The 12,847-nt window shown below is 39.4% G+C and overlaps 1 protein-coding gene across 4 annotated transcripts in view; it reads right to left on the bottom strand.

The window, feature by feature from the left end:
• The window catches only part of GRIN2A (glutamate ionotropic receptor NMDA type subunit 2A), a 432,458-nt gene that overhangs the window by 136,888 nt on the left and 282,723 nt on the right, over positions 1–12,847 (bottom strand). For all 4 annotated transcript variants that reach the window (XM_025371387.1, XM_025371386.1, XM_025371388.1 and 1 more), the window contains one exon: positions 1,950–2,064. In XM_025371387.1, the coding sequence (XP_025227172.1) occupies positions 1,950–2,064 (115 nt within the window). The remainder of the gene's footprint in view (positions 1–1,949; positions 2,065–12,847) is intronic.

The raw sequence follows: 12,847 nt of genomic DNA, 5'->3' as shown, positions 1-12,847 counted from the left end.
TTTAAATGTTTGTTATAGTACAAAGCAAAGCCATCTGGGCCAGGAGTTTCTCTTTTGTCTTTTTAAAATAGGAAAGTTTTTAGGTATATTTTCAGTTTTTCAGCAAATATGAGCTATTCAGATTGTCAATTCCTACATCTCAGTTGTAGAAAATTGTGTTTCTTCAGAATTTGCCCATTTTATCTATATTGTCAAATTTGTTGTCATAAATTTTTCATAATATTATTTTCATCTTTTTAATGCCTGTAGGATCTGTAGTGTGTGTAAGTGATAGTCCATCTTGCATTTTTAATATTGGCTTATTTGTGTTTTCTCTCTTTTGTGTGATCATTATTGCTAGGGATTATGAATTTTATTAGTCATTTCAAAGAACTAGCTTTTGGCTTTGTTGATTTTTGTCTATGGCTTGTGTTCCACCTTGTTGATTTTTACTCCTGTATTTATTATTTTTTTCTCCTACTTCATTTGTTTACTTTGCTCTTTTCTAAATTCTAAATTTATAAGCTTAAATCATTGACACTGAATTCACACTTTCCTTTTATATTATAAGCAGTTAAAGCTATGAATTTCTTAGTATGCCTTCAATCTTATTCTTCAAATTTTGATATTTTGTGTTTTCATTATCATTCCGGCCAAAGTATTTTCTAATGTCTTTCTGATTTCTTCTTTGACCTATAGGTGGTTTAGAAGTGTGTTGCCATTTCCAAACATTTGGGGATTTTCTAGATATATTTTTGTTGCTAGATTTTAATGCTGTTATGATCAAAGAATGCAGCCTCCATCATTTCAGTTCTTCTAAACACATTGAGACTTTTGCTTTATGCTCCAGAATGCAGTCTACTTTGGTGGATTTCCCATGTGCACTTGAAAGGCTGTGCATTTTACAGCTGTTGGGTGTAGCATGCAAAACTTTCCTAAGCTTCCTCCTCACTGTTCTTTTCTAGGAATCTGTCATTGTCTCCCCAAAGTCAATGCTTTTGTTTGCATAGTATTTCCCCCTGATTTCAGTCAATTACATTATGTCTCCCACAGCACATCCTATATCTTCCTTCCCTCTAGGGTCACTCAGGCCTCCACTTGATGTACTAAGTGACGATAAATTTCAAGATGCTAAAGTAGTTCAGAGGTCATGCAATGATTGTCAAAAACAAAAAAACAAAAAAATAAGATAACAACATAACAACATAGGCTTTCTGATCTCTTTTATTCTAGTCTTTATATGAAATTGTAGCAACTAACTTAAGCATTTAATTATGGAGGAGGAGGGAGGGCAGCTGGACCAGATATTGTCATTGTATGTATGAGATCATCTGTAAATTTCCTGTGATGTCTCTCCTCTCTGACCCAGGTCACGACGTGTATGGTACATAAGATGATGATTTTTTTCTTTGCACACTGATTTTTTTGTATTTTTCAATAGCTAATACACATGTAGTTGAAAATATGCTTTATAAGAAAAATAACCCCCCTCTCTAACTCATGATTTACAGAAGTGATACATTTAAGTTTTTAAAATGAGTTTATTTAAAGCGAAAGACTAAGTACATGAAAAAACATAGGGTTCATTCATATGGCAATGACTATGGTACACAATTAGTAAGTTTAGGCAAACTTGTGTGATCATTGCTACGTAGTCAACACTTACTAGTGTAATGCTGCAACCCAAACTTCACTGTCTTTAAATTATCCTAAGTTCAGATCTATCCTACTGGGATTTGAGAACAGACATAGAGAACATCACACAATTACCACAGTTCACCCAGGGAAAGCATTCCAATTGCACCTTAAACATTTAGTCGGCCTTGTTGCAAGAAAGACGTGCTCTCGGCTGTGAGATGGGATCTAGAGCAGCTCAACAGGAAATGCGTGGGAGAAAGAAGCACTGTGAGCCCCTTTATTGCCCATGCTTTCTTCCCTCCCCTGCATTCAGCACACAGAAGGATGCTCACCTTTTCCCATTCCCGGTCTTTGTTCAGCACAATCACCACCAGCCTGGGATGCACCTGGTAGCCTTCCTCAGTGAAGGATAAGTCTTTGCCATCCCATGTAACATTGACCATAAATCTAGAAAGGGGAAGACAGAAAGACAAAATTTTAGGAAATAATTAGAGCAATCAAACAATTAAGTAGATGCCACCATTAATGGAATACTGAAAAATTATAAACTTACAAAGCTATATTCATCACAAGAAGCCTCTCTGTAGAAGTATTAATACCCGTGCAACCATTGCTAGTTGATCATGCTTTAGTAATTGACTGTAATTAACACGTGGAATATAAGTTTTTTGTGCTGCCAGATCCATAGACCTACATTCAAATGATCTTCTTATAGGAAGATCTGAAAGCACATTCTATTATACTCTAACAAGCTTCCCTGAAGGAAGCTGCTTGCTCATAAACCACATGGCATTCAGTGTTGAAAAAACGACATTCCATTATTCATTATTTATTCAACTAATATATATTAAGCATTTGCTACATGCCAGGACTCAGCTAGTTGATTCAGGGTAAATAAGAAAATGAACATGATTCCTACCCTCATGAAGTTTAGAGTCTAAGGGGGAGGATAGACATTAATTAATTAATCACAGATTTATGACAAATGCTACAAGGGAGAGGAGAGTATGCTATAAGAAAGTGAAATAGGGGTGAGGCAAGGCTGAGGAAGTGCAGCTTGATCTGAAGGATGAGTTGGCATTCATAGGCAAGAAAAGACACAAACCGGCAAAAGAGACAACACGTGCAAAGACTCCGTGGTGTGCATACAAGGAACTGAATGCAGACCAGTGAGGCTGAAGCAGAGAAAGACAAGAAAATGTGAGATCAGGTGAGGCTGAGAAGATGAATAGGAACAGAAAGTGCAGGATTTTAGAGACTATGTTAAATGTCTGTCTTAAAACCATGGGAAGGTGCAGGCACGGTGGTTCCCATCTGTAATCCCAGCACTTTGGGAGGTTGAGGTAGGGGAATCACCTGAGGTCGGGAGTTCAAGACCAGCCTGACTAACATGGAGAATTCCCATCTCTACTAAAAATACAAAAAAATTAGCTGGGCATAGTGGTGTACACCTGTATTCCCAGTTACTCAGGAGGCCGAGGCAGGAGAATTGCTTGAACCCGGGAGGTGGAGGTCGTGGTGAGCTGAGATCCTGCCATTGTACTCCAGCCTGGGCAACAAGTGCAAAACTCCATTTCAGAAAAACAAACAAATAAACAAAAACTATGGGAAGACATAGAAGCAAGGGTGACATCAAAGAGGTAACAGATCATGTTAGTTGAAGACTGTGTAGTGAACAGATTGGAGGGTAACCAGAGCAGGTACAGGGGGACTACTTATGCTATTTTTATAATCCAGGTCAAAGATAATGGTGGCTTTGACTCTGGTTGTGGCCAAAGAAGAGAAGAAGGAAGAGAAAAAGCGACAGCAAACAAGACTGAGTGGAGAGATATTTAGGAGGTATTTAGTGAAAGATTAGATGAGGGGAGGGGAGAAAGAGGCATCAAGGATGACTCCTAGAATCTACCTTATGTAACATGTATAAACTTAACTTTTGGTCTAGGTGTTTTCATTGCAGGTAACGTCTGTCTGCCTTACAACATTTATACCCTCATCACTCCTCAAAGCCACCTTGGCCTGTACTCAGGCTGAACTCAGGGAGCCAAGGCAGACTTCATCTCCCAGATTTCAGGTGAGAGGTTCCCCAAGGGTTCCACTCTCCTTGCAGTTTGAGAAAAAGGTGATGTCATTAAAGACATCTGAGACAACATGGTGGTGGCCACTTAGCAGACACAAGATAAATATAATATGGTGGATTGAAGCATTCAAAGACTTCCCCAGAAAGATACTGTGTCTCTCGCTTCATATTCCATTAACATCCAGAGACACTAAAAAGTTAAAAAAAAAAAAAAGAAAAAAAGAAGAAAGAGGAAGGAGGAGGAAGGAGGAGGAAGCAGGAGAAGAAGAAAGAAGAAGAAGGAAGAAGAAGAAGGAGAAGAAGGAGAAGGAGAAGGAGAAGAAGGAGAAGAAGGAGAAGAAGGAGAAGAAGAAGAAGAGAACTAGGCTACAAGAAATTTCAAAAAGAGACACTGGCCTATTGGGTCACACGTACATCCCCAGACCAGCATGGTGCAGAAGAGACTGACGGTGGTGTTGTATGGGGGAGAATTTGGTTTCCAAGGACACAGTGAAGAAATTGGGGAAAAGGAAAAGAGCAAATACTGTGTATTTATTCAATAGACTATCTGGGTCATTGAAAATCATGTTTTTGAAGACAAATTGATGCTACAGAGAAAACGCTTACTACTTAATGTTAAAGAAGCAGAAAAGAGGATAAAAACTGAGCTTGTTTATGTCTAAAAGGGTTACAGGTATTTTTCATTTTCTTTTGTGTATCTTTGTATTCTTCAAGTTCTCTGCAATCAAATAGTTTAACAAACAGAAAACTAAAACACTGCTATTCTAGAAGGAACAAAGGATAATCACTATTCTATTTGGTTTATTTGGGGTATCTCTTATCATTTCCTAGAAAGGTTTTTTGTTGTTGTTGTTGTCGTCTGTTTGTTTGTGTTTTGTTTTGTTTTGAGATGGAGTCTCACTCTGTAGTCCAGACTGTAGTACACTGGTACAATCTCTGCTCACTGCAACCTCCACCTCCCAGGTTCAAGTGATTCTCCTGCCTCAGCCTCCCGAGTAGCTGGGGTTACAGGTGCCCACCACCACACCCAGCTAATTTTTGTATTTTTAGTAGAGACAGGGTTTCACCATGTTGGCCAGGCTGGTTCTGAATTCCTGACCTCAGGTGATCTCCCTGCCTCTGGCCCCCAAAGTGCTGGGATTACAGGCATGAGCCACCACGCCTGCCCAAAAGGTATTTTCTTGATTTAACAACTATTTACTGTATGCCTGGTATATAGGTCAGGGCTTATAGTAAGTCTTCCAGATACAGAAATAAAAAACACAGTGTTTGTCTTCTCTCTTACGCACATTCTTATAATTCAATGGCATAGACACATAAACAATGACAGCACCTATAATGCCACTTATTCACTGATGGAGAGTAAATGTAAGAAGATGAAAGAACACAGACAAAAGGGTCCCTAACTCAACCTAGGGAATCTGGGGAGGACTTCTCAGGGAATCTTAATGGGTAAAGGGGTTGAGGCAGGAGAAAGCATTCTGGGCAGAGGGATCATCTTAAGTAAAGAGTCAGCAAAGGTAGTAACACAGGCTAGAGGAAGTAGGAAATGGCTTAGTAAAGCTGACGGTTATATTATGTTCAGTGGGATGAGTCTGCAGAGGATCCCTGAAGCCAGATCATAATGGACACACTGAAGGGTTTGGATTTGTTCAGAAGGTAACGGAGAGCCAGGAAAGATTTTAAGTAGAGGAGCGATACACTCAGATTTGCGGCCAACAGGGGCAGAAGTGAAAATGCTTCTCTGCACTTGAGGGGACTTGAACATTTTTGTTCACGGCTTAAAAACCATTCATTATCTAAACAATTGAAACTTTTTATTCTCTCTTCCTTCTTCCCTTTGATGTTTCCTGGCCCGAGTTTGATGAACTAAATGAACATGGTCCAGATACACACAACTAGGGGTGCTCCACCTCACACTCCTTATTGAGACTCTAAAGAAGACATTTGCATGGACTGAGTGTTTAGTGGAGAACTGGAGTCAAATTCCTCATTATCAGCAGGCTTTCAAAGTAACTAATTGAGCCTAAGTTAAGCTGTTTTTATTTTTTAAGCTGACATTTTGGTTCTGTTTCCCATGGTTATTTTTAGCTCTGTCACATTGTCTGGCATACTGTGGGGGCTCAGTTAATGTCTGACAACTGAGTATGTTGACAGATCATTACCAAAGGGATATCCACCCATCCATACATTCAACCATCTATATATCTATCCTTCCATCCATCTGTCAATGTAGTCATTCATCTATCCATCCATCAATACATTCATCCATCCACTCATTAATCCATCCATTCATCCATCTATCCATCAATACATTCATTAATACATTAATCTATTCTTCCATCCATTAGGCATGTTTGAGTACCTCCTATATATCATACCCTGTAGCAGAACTATGCTAGGAAAATAATACAAAAAAGACCAAAAATACTTAATTTTTCAAGGTTGGGGAGAGAGACACACAAAATAAATGTAACAAAGAATAGTAAGTGTAAAAATAGAGATTTCGACTAAGTTGTTGGAAAGCATAAGAGAAGGAGTGGCTAATTCTATGGTGATTCCATGACTGGAATAAGGAAACAAAGTGGAAGGGATTTGGGTTGTGCTGAGAAGGAAGAGGAAGGAAAAGTTGAGCAGCTCTTGCTCATGCACATGGAGAAAATGCAAAGTCCGAGGCAGAGAATCCTGAAACATCATGACGTGTTCAATGAGCTGCAGTCAGTTCAGAATGGCAGGGAAGTGGGGAGCAAGTGGGAAAGTAACTTAGGAGAGGAAGCTAGAGACAGACGCAGGAGTCAGGTAAGTAAGTACTATATAGACTGTACTATGGAGTTTAGACTTCATCCTAGACATATTTATTATTCATTATTTCCCTTTAGACTTTAATTGCAAGTTTGTAAGATGCAGATGGGCAAACAGATGAGGCTTTGTAGTAACCCAAGCAAGGAACAGAGACAACGGTCAAAGAAAGCAACAGTTGGAATGAAGAGATTAGACAGATAGGCAGGCAACTGCAATGGAATTTCAATACAAAAACAACTGACAAAGACCACCAGTGGCCTTGACCTCAGCTAGCAGAAGATAAGTTACCAGTCACTCTGTACCTGCTGCCCTAAGTTCATAATTAGGGTGACCAACTCACTGAGGTGTTTCTTATTCAGTACAATGAGATCTTAAGCCAGGTTTCAATTATCCAAAACTTTGGGGTGAATGTAGTTCAGGTTGAGTCTACCTAGTGTCGCAAATGTGGGAAAACTGAAAAATTTAGGAAATTATCAAGAAATTTGGAAATATCCAGTTTATTATCTGTTTGGAAATGCTGGATTAGGGAGCAAATGTTTTGGTTTCGATATAGACGCTTGGTCCTGGGGAGAGCCATTCACAAGGTTACATAACATGAACTGAAAGTCACAGCAACTTTTTTGGGGTTTGTTTTTGCTTTTTGAAACGGGGTCTCACTCTGTCACCCAGGCTGGATGCAGTGGTGCAATCTCAGCTCACTGCAACCTCCGCCTCCCAGGTTCAAGCAATTCTTCTGCTTCAGCCTCCCAAGTAGCTGGGATTACAGGTACCTCCCACCACTCCCGGCTAATTCTTGTAGTTTTAGTAGAGACAGGGTTGCACCATGTTGGCCAGGGTGGTCTCGAACTCCTGACCTCAAATGATCCACCTGCCTCAGCCTCCCAAAGTGCTGCGATTACAGGTGTGAGCCACCACGCCCAGCCAACACAGTGATTGTTTTAATCAAGAAAGTAGCAGACGCAGTTGAGCACCTTTCTTTGGATTTGCCAGTTGAATTTACTTAAAATCTCCTTCTTTAATTTCCCATCTCCATGTTCTCCACTTGTTCCCTTTTCTTCCATTTTGTAGTAAAATCAGATGGAATTAGCAGAGTGATTATTGAGACGCAAACACTCTTCTTCAGATTATATGAAAATAACTATGCAGAAATCCTCATGCTTCAGATTTTTCTGTATTCCTTTAAGATTCAATATTCTGGGCAAATGACTCCATATACTTAATGTTAATATTGTCTTTCTTTTTCTATTAAAAGTCTTCAGTCCCTTGGGAGGGGGGGAAAAACAACCTCTAACAGAAATTTCTGCTGAACAGTAATCTCATTATGAAGTTGGCAGGGGGCAAGTACCTATTACCTTCAATTACCCCATCCAATTTCTAGGACAATCCATATTTCCATGGGCTTTCTTCCCATTTAAACTTGCTCCAGAGCAGAGTTATTTACCTAGGGAAATACCATTTTACACCACATTGATCAGTTCCCATTAACACCTGCTGAGCACTTGTATTAAACAGTAAAACCTTATCATTGTTTTGCTTATCTCTACAAAATTGATCATAAAGCTTTAGTGGTCAGATAAAATGTCAGAAATTCTGACTGCTTCTAAGCCTCAAATTACAGCTTCAATATCTCCGTCAGGAGCAATAAGTACATAGAAGCATGCTGGCCAATAGAGAAGGGGAAGACTCTAGTGATTTGCCAAGACCGCTTCTGTTTTGTCAGTCACTGGCGGTAAAGTGCTAAGTTGTTTTTTATTGTCGATGACACAACACTAAATATATATACAATATATATGTTTACATATTACATATATAAAATACATAAAATATGTACATATATATACACATTTCCTCTGGTATTTACAGTGTTAAGTGTATGACGTTGAAGTCCAGGTGAAATAAACATTTCTCTTCCCCTTGTGTTGTGTGCTCTATGAATGGTGATGCATGGTGATCAGAGATAACACTGAAAAATAGGCAGGCAATATTTCGTATATTATGATTGAAAAGAAATGGGGCCAGAATGGTCCAATTCTCTCTAGGCCTACTATCACATTACATAGCCACCAACCACATGTAGCTATTGAGCATTTGAAATGTGGTTAGTCTGAATTGAAATGTGTCATCCATGTAAAACTACAAACAGAATTTTGAAGCCTGTATTTTTCAAGAGTAAAAGGTCTCATAAATAATTTTAGGTTGATTTCATGTTCATTTAGACATGTTGGGTTAAATAAAATATATTATTAAAATTAATTTTATCTGCTTCTCTTCACTTTTTTAATGGGCTACCAAAAAATTTAAGTTGCACGTGACTCGCATTTTATTCCTAATGGACAGCTGTTCTAGACTGTCTTTGTGCCTTTACTTTTGTTTTTAACTGGTAGACTGTAATCATGGAAGCAGGGACCTCATTTGCCTTGTTTAGTATTATATTTCTAGTGCTAAACAGGGTGTGTGGCACAAAGCTGGTGCTGAACATGTGCAGAATGAATAAAATAATAACTTGCTGCTTCTATGTTGTCAAGGTTTCATGACATCAAGGAAGGAGAAGAGGCTTTACAGTGAGACAGTACCTGGCACCTTGGGCAGCATATTTAAAATCTACTGAGCCTCCATTTCCTTTTTTTGCAAAAATGGATTAAGTTAAACCATATAAACTAGCCATGACAATTTCATATGGTTTAACCTAACTTCATAGTTCACATAAAATGCCTAGCACAATGCCTGGCATACAGCTATTAATAAACAGTAGTTACATTGATGCAAATTTTCCATGTAGTTTTCACTCTTTTTCCACCCTGTCATATTTTCTAACACCCTACTACAAATGCAATGCTTTTTAAAACCATGCTTCCCCTTGCCATTTAGTATACTCATTTCCAGAGTCCCTCTGTCCTTGTGTGAACAGCCAACCATAATGGGCTGCATAAGTTTCTTTAACTATGACTTAAAATATCTCATTCCTCCAGATTTCTATTTTATCTTTTTCGCCTTATAGTCATAAGTCTCCTTTAACTTCCAAAATCAAATTATTTGAAATGTTCTCTAGATGTATTTATTATTCACTATTTTCCCTTAGACTTTAATTCTCTTACTGATTCACAAATGCCACCATAACCCATTTAGTGTTTCTCAATTTTTGGTTAATTTTCCATCTGCTTTGCCATTTCTGAAGTTCCCAGGGACATTTCCTGAATCACAGTGTCCCTTAAATGCCTCCTTGAACTGCTTGAGGTGTCACAGTTCTTAGTCTGTCATTTAATTTACATGTTTTTGAAAACACAGTTGCCATTTTCTTTAACCTCTTTTCAATTCTCAAGACATGTTCACTTTTAGAGGCTTTTTTTCTTTCTCTTACAAGCATTCTCCTGGTGTTTGCAAATCCCTTCATCTTTGATGTCTGTCTTAGTGCTTTCTCATCTTCCATTAACTACTCCCTCATGGGCACAAATGCATCCTCATCCCTCTTTAGTACAACTTCACTCTACTTTTGCCAGTTGTCAATTCCCAACTCATTCACCTCCTCGTTCTCTTCTTCCTCTGAACATCCTTGTGCTGTCTTTCGATGGCAGCACCTTTCTCTTTGCCCTGGTGCTCAGTTTCATATACGGTACTCATTGGTGGTTTCCGGTTCCCCGTGAACAATTAAAAAGGCTTGACAGCAGAGCCAAGACTTAAATGTCAAGGCAGAGAAGACAAGGTGCGGTGGTTCACTCCTATAATCTCAGCACTTTGGGAGGCCAAGGCAGGTGGATCACCTGAGGTCAGGAGTTTGAGACCAGCCTGGCCAACATGGTGAAACTCCGTCTCTACTAAAAATACCAAAAATTAGCCGGGCATAGTGGTGGGCACCTATAATCCCCGCTACTCACGTAGCTGAGACAGGAAAATCGCTTGAACCCGGGAGGCGGAGGTTGTGGTGAGCAGAGATTGCGCCATTGCACTCCAGCCTGGGCAACCAGAGCGAAACTCTGTCTCAAAAAAAAAAAAAAAAGTCGAGGCAGAAAAATAATAACTCCAACACAGAGATACACTAAAATAGGCTCAGAAACCACAGCATAAAGAAACAGAAAAAAGAAAGGGATTTTTATAAGGAGAAAAGTATTGTTTACTCTTTAACACAAATTCTATTGTGGCCGATTAAAAAAATAATGTTAGTTGTCTTAGCTGAGCAATACTGAATTTTAATGATTTTAGGACAGAAAATAAAAATCTTGATAAGGGCAGGGGGCTTTGTTCTGATCACTACAACTCTAAAACACCTAGAAGAGGGTGTGTCCTGACTTTTAAGCTGCATCTTAAAAGTACCTGTGAAATAAATGAACAAATGAACGAGCAGACATAGGTCTCTAGGATCCTGCACACTAAATAATCGATTCTGGTGCAACAACTGCCAAGAGGCAATATTGCAAGAATTGGATAGCCTGAGTTAGAATTCAGTTTTGTGGCTTTCAACCTCAGGCAAGTATCCTCAGTTCTGAGAGTCAGATTTGTTTCCTTTTCTGTAAAAGTGAGGTCATAACAGCCATGTCACTGGGTAATTATAGGGATCACATTAAATGATGTCTAATGAGATACAGAACATGATAACGGCCAGCAGAGTGCTTAGCACATTATGGGTGTCTGCTAAACGATGGTAGGGGTAGCAGTAGTTTTCATGGTTTCATATAATTGTCATCTTCCTCCTAAAATTTTGGGTCAAAAGCTTTCTTTTAAATACTGGAGAATCATTTTGGCTGCTAATTCCAGCCCTGCAAGGGAGGCAATGAGAGCTCATCTAGGCCCTACCCCAAGGAGAGAGGAGGAGCTCATCTGATTGTTCAGAGTTCACAGCATCCCCTGGACTGGGCTTACTGGTGGGTGAAGCTTCTATGGTATGAAGGCTGTAATCCATGTGCCAGCCTGGGCTTCCAACTCTATTCAGGGAGCACATCTGAGTCAAGGGTGACTCTTTAAGTACAGGACCCTACATGCTGTCTTTCGTAATACAACCTCTATGTTTAAAACTTGAGGTAAGTTAGGATAAAGCTCTTTCCTGTAAATATGGCTCTCCTCCTCCCAACTCCAGACAGCATACCTGAACCTTTGACACAGCTGGCCAAAGATTTCAACTAGAAGCAGGGCGTATAGAGTAGGGTCTAAGATGCATGTCCTAATTCTACTTTATTGGGAGTTATTGGAACTCTGAATGACCATTAATAAAGTGGTTCTTCAAATCGCAGGCTGCTCTTTTTCCCTCTATTTGGAGTTTTCTCAGGAACCTGGGATGAGGAATCTGGAAATTCTGGGTAGTATTTATATTACCAGAACTGTTAAAATAGCACCAAAGATGTCACCATTAATCTCTCATGACTATGGCTCACCTAACCACTTTGAACTGGCTGGCACAAGAGCCAGTGGAACCAGCTCACATAATGAGCTTCTAATCCAAAACAGCAGAAAAAAATGTATGTAGCATGACCAGCATTTCCAAGCTCACTCAATCACCTGTGCCTATGCTGCCAAATTATTCAAGATCTCAAAGGGGCAGATGTGCATGTATGTTGCTCTTCCTACCAAAAACTTTATAATGAGATGATATGGATCAATTGACATTCAATTCCAAGTGTGATTTTTATTCTAGAATTTCTGGATATTTGCATACTGGAATATAGAACTCATAAAAGCAGAGATTTTGCCTGGTTTTTCTTTCCCCTGCTTTTTCTCCCTTGAAGAACCTAGAATAGTACCTGGTATAGAGTAGAGGCTCAATGCAAATTCGTGGAATGAACGAAAGTCTCAGCTCTCTTTTTGTTTTGTTTTTGCTTTTGATGATGAGCCCTACTTTGTCTCTCTGTCCAGTGGGTGTCTACCTGTGCTCTGTGAATTACTACTAGACATCCAGTGAGGTAACTCAAAGGCAGAGAGGAAAGGTTGGGTGTGATATGCCAATGGGACTCTAACACTCCTAACTCCACTTACATCGTTAATATGTTGTTCTTTTTTATACGGTATTATTTGGCGAAAATATATCTTTTATTTATTTATTTACTTTTGAGACAGAGTCTTGTCTTCACCCCGGCTAGAGACCTCAGCTCACTGCAATCTCCGCATCGCGGGTTCAAGTGATTCTCATGCCTCAGCCTCCCGAGTAGCTGAGATTACAAGTGTGCACCACCACGCCTGGCTAATTGTTTGTATTTTTAGTACAGAAGGGGTTGGTCAGGCTGGTCTCAAACTCCAGACCTCAAATCCTCCATCTGCCTCAGCCTCCCAAAGTGCTGGGATTACAGGCATGAGCTACCACATCCCATGCCTGACCAGGGAAAATATCTTTATATTAATCAATTAAACAAATAAACTAGAAAACAA

Source organism: Theropithecus gelada, chromosome 20, assembly GCF_003255815.1.
Source record: "Theropithecus gelada isolate Dixy chromosome 20, Tgel_1.0, whole genome shotgun sequence".
Classification (NCBI taxonomy): Eukaryota; Metazoa; Chordata; class Mammalia; order Primates; family Cercopithecidae; genus Theropithecus; species Theropithecus gelada.
The sequence above is the reverse complement of the archived record's forward strand: the minus strand, read 5'-3'. Positions and strand labels throughout refer to the sequence as shown.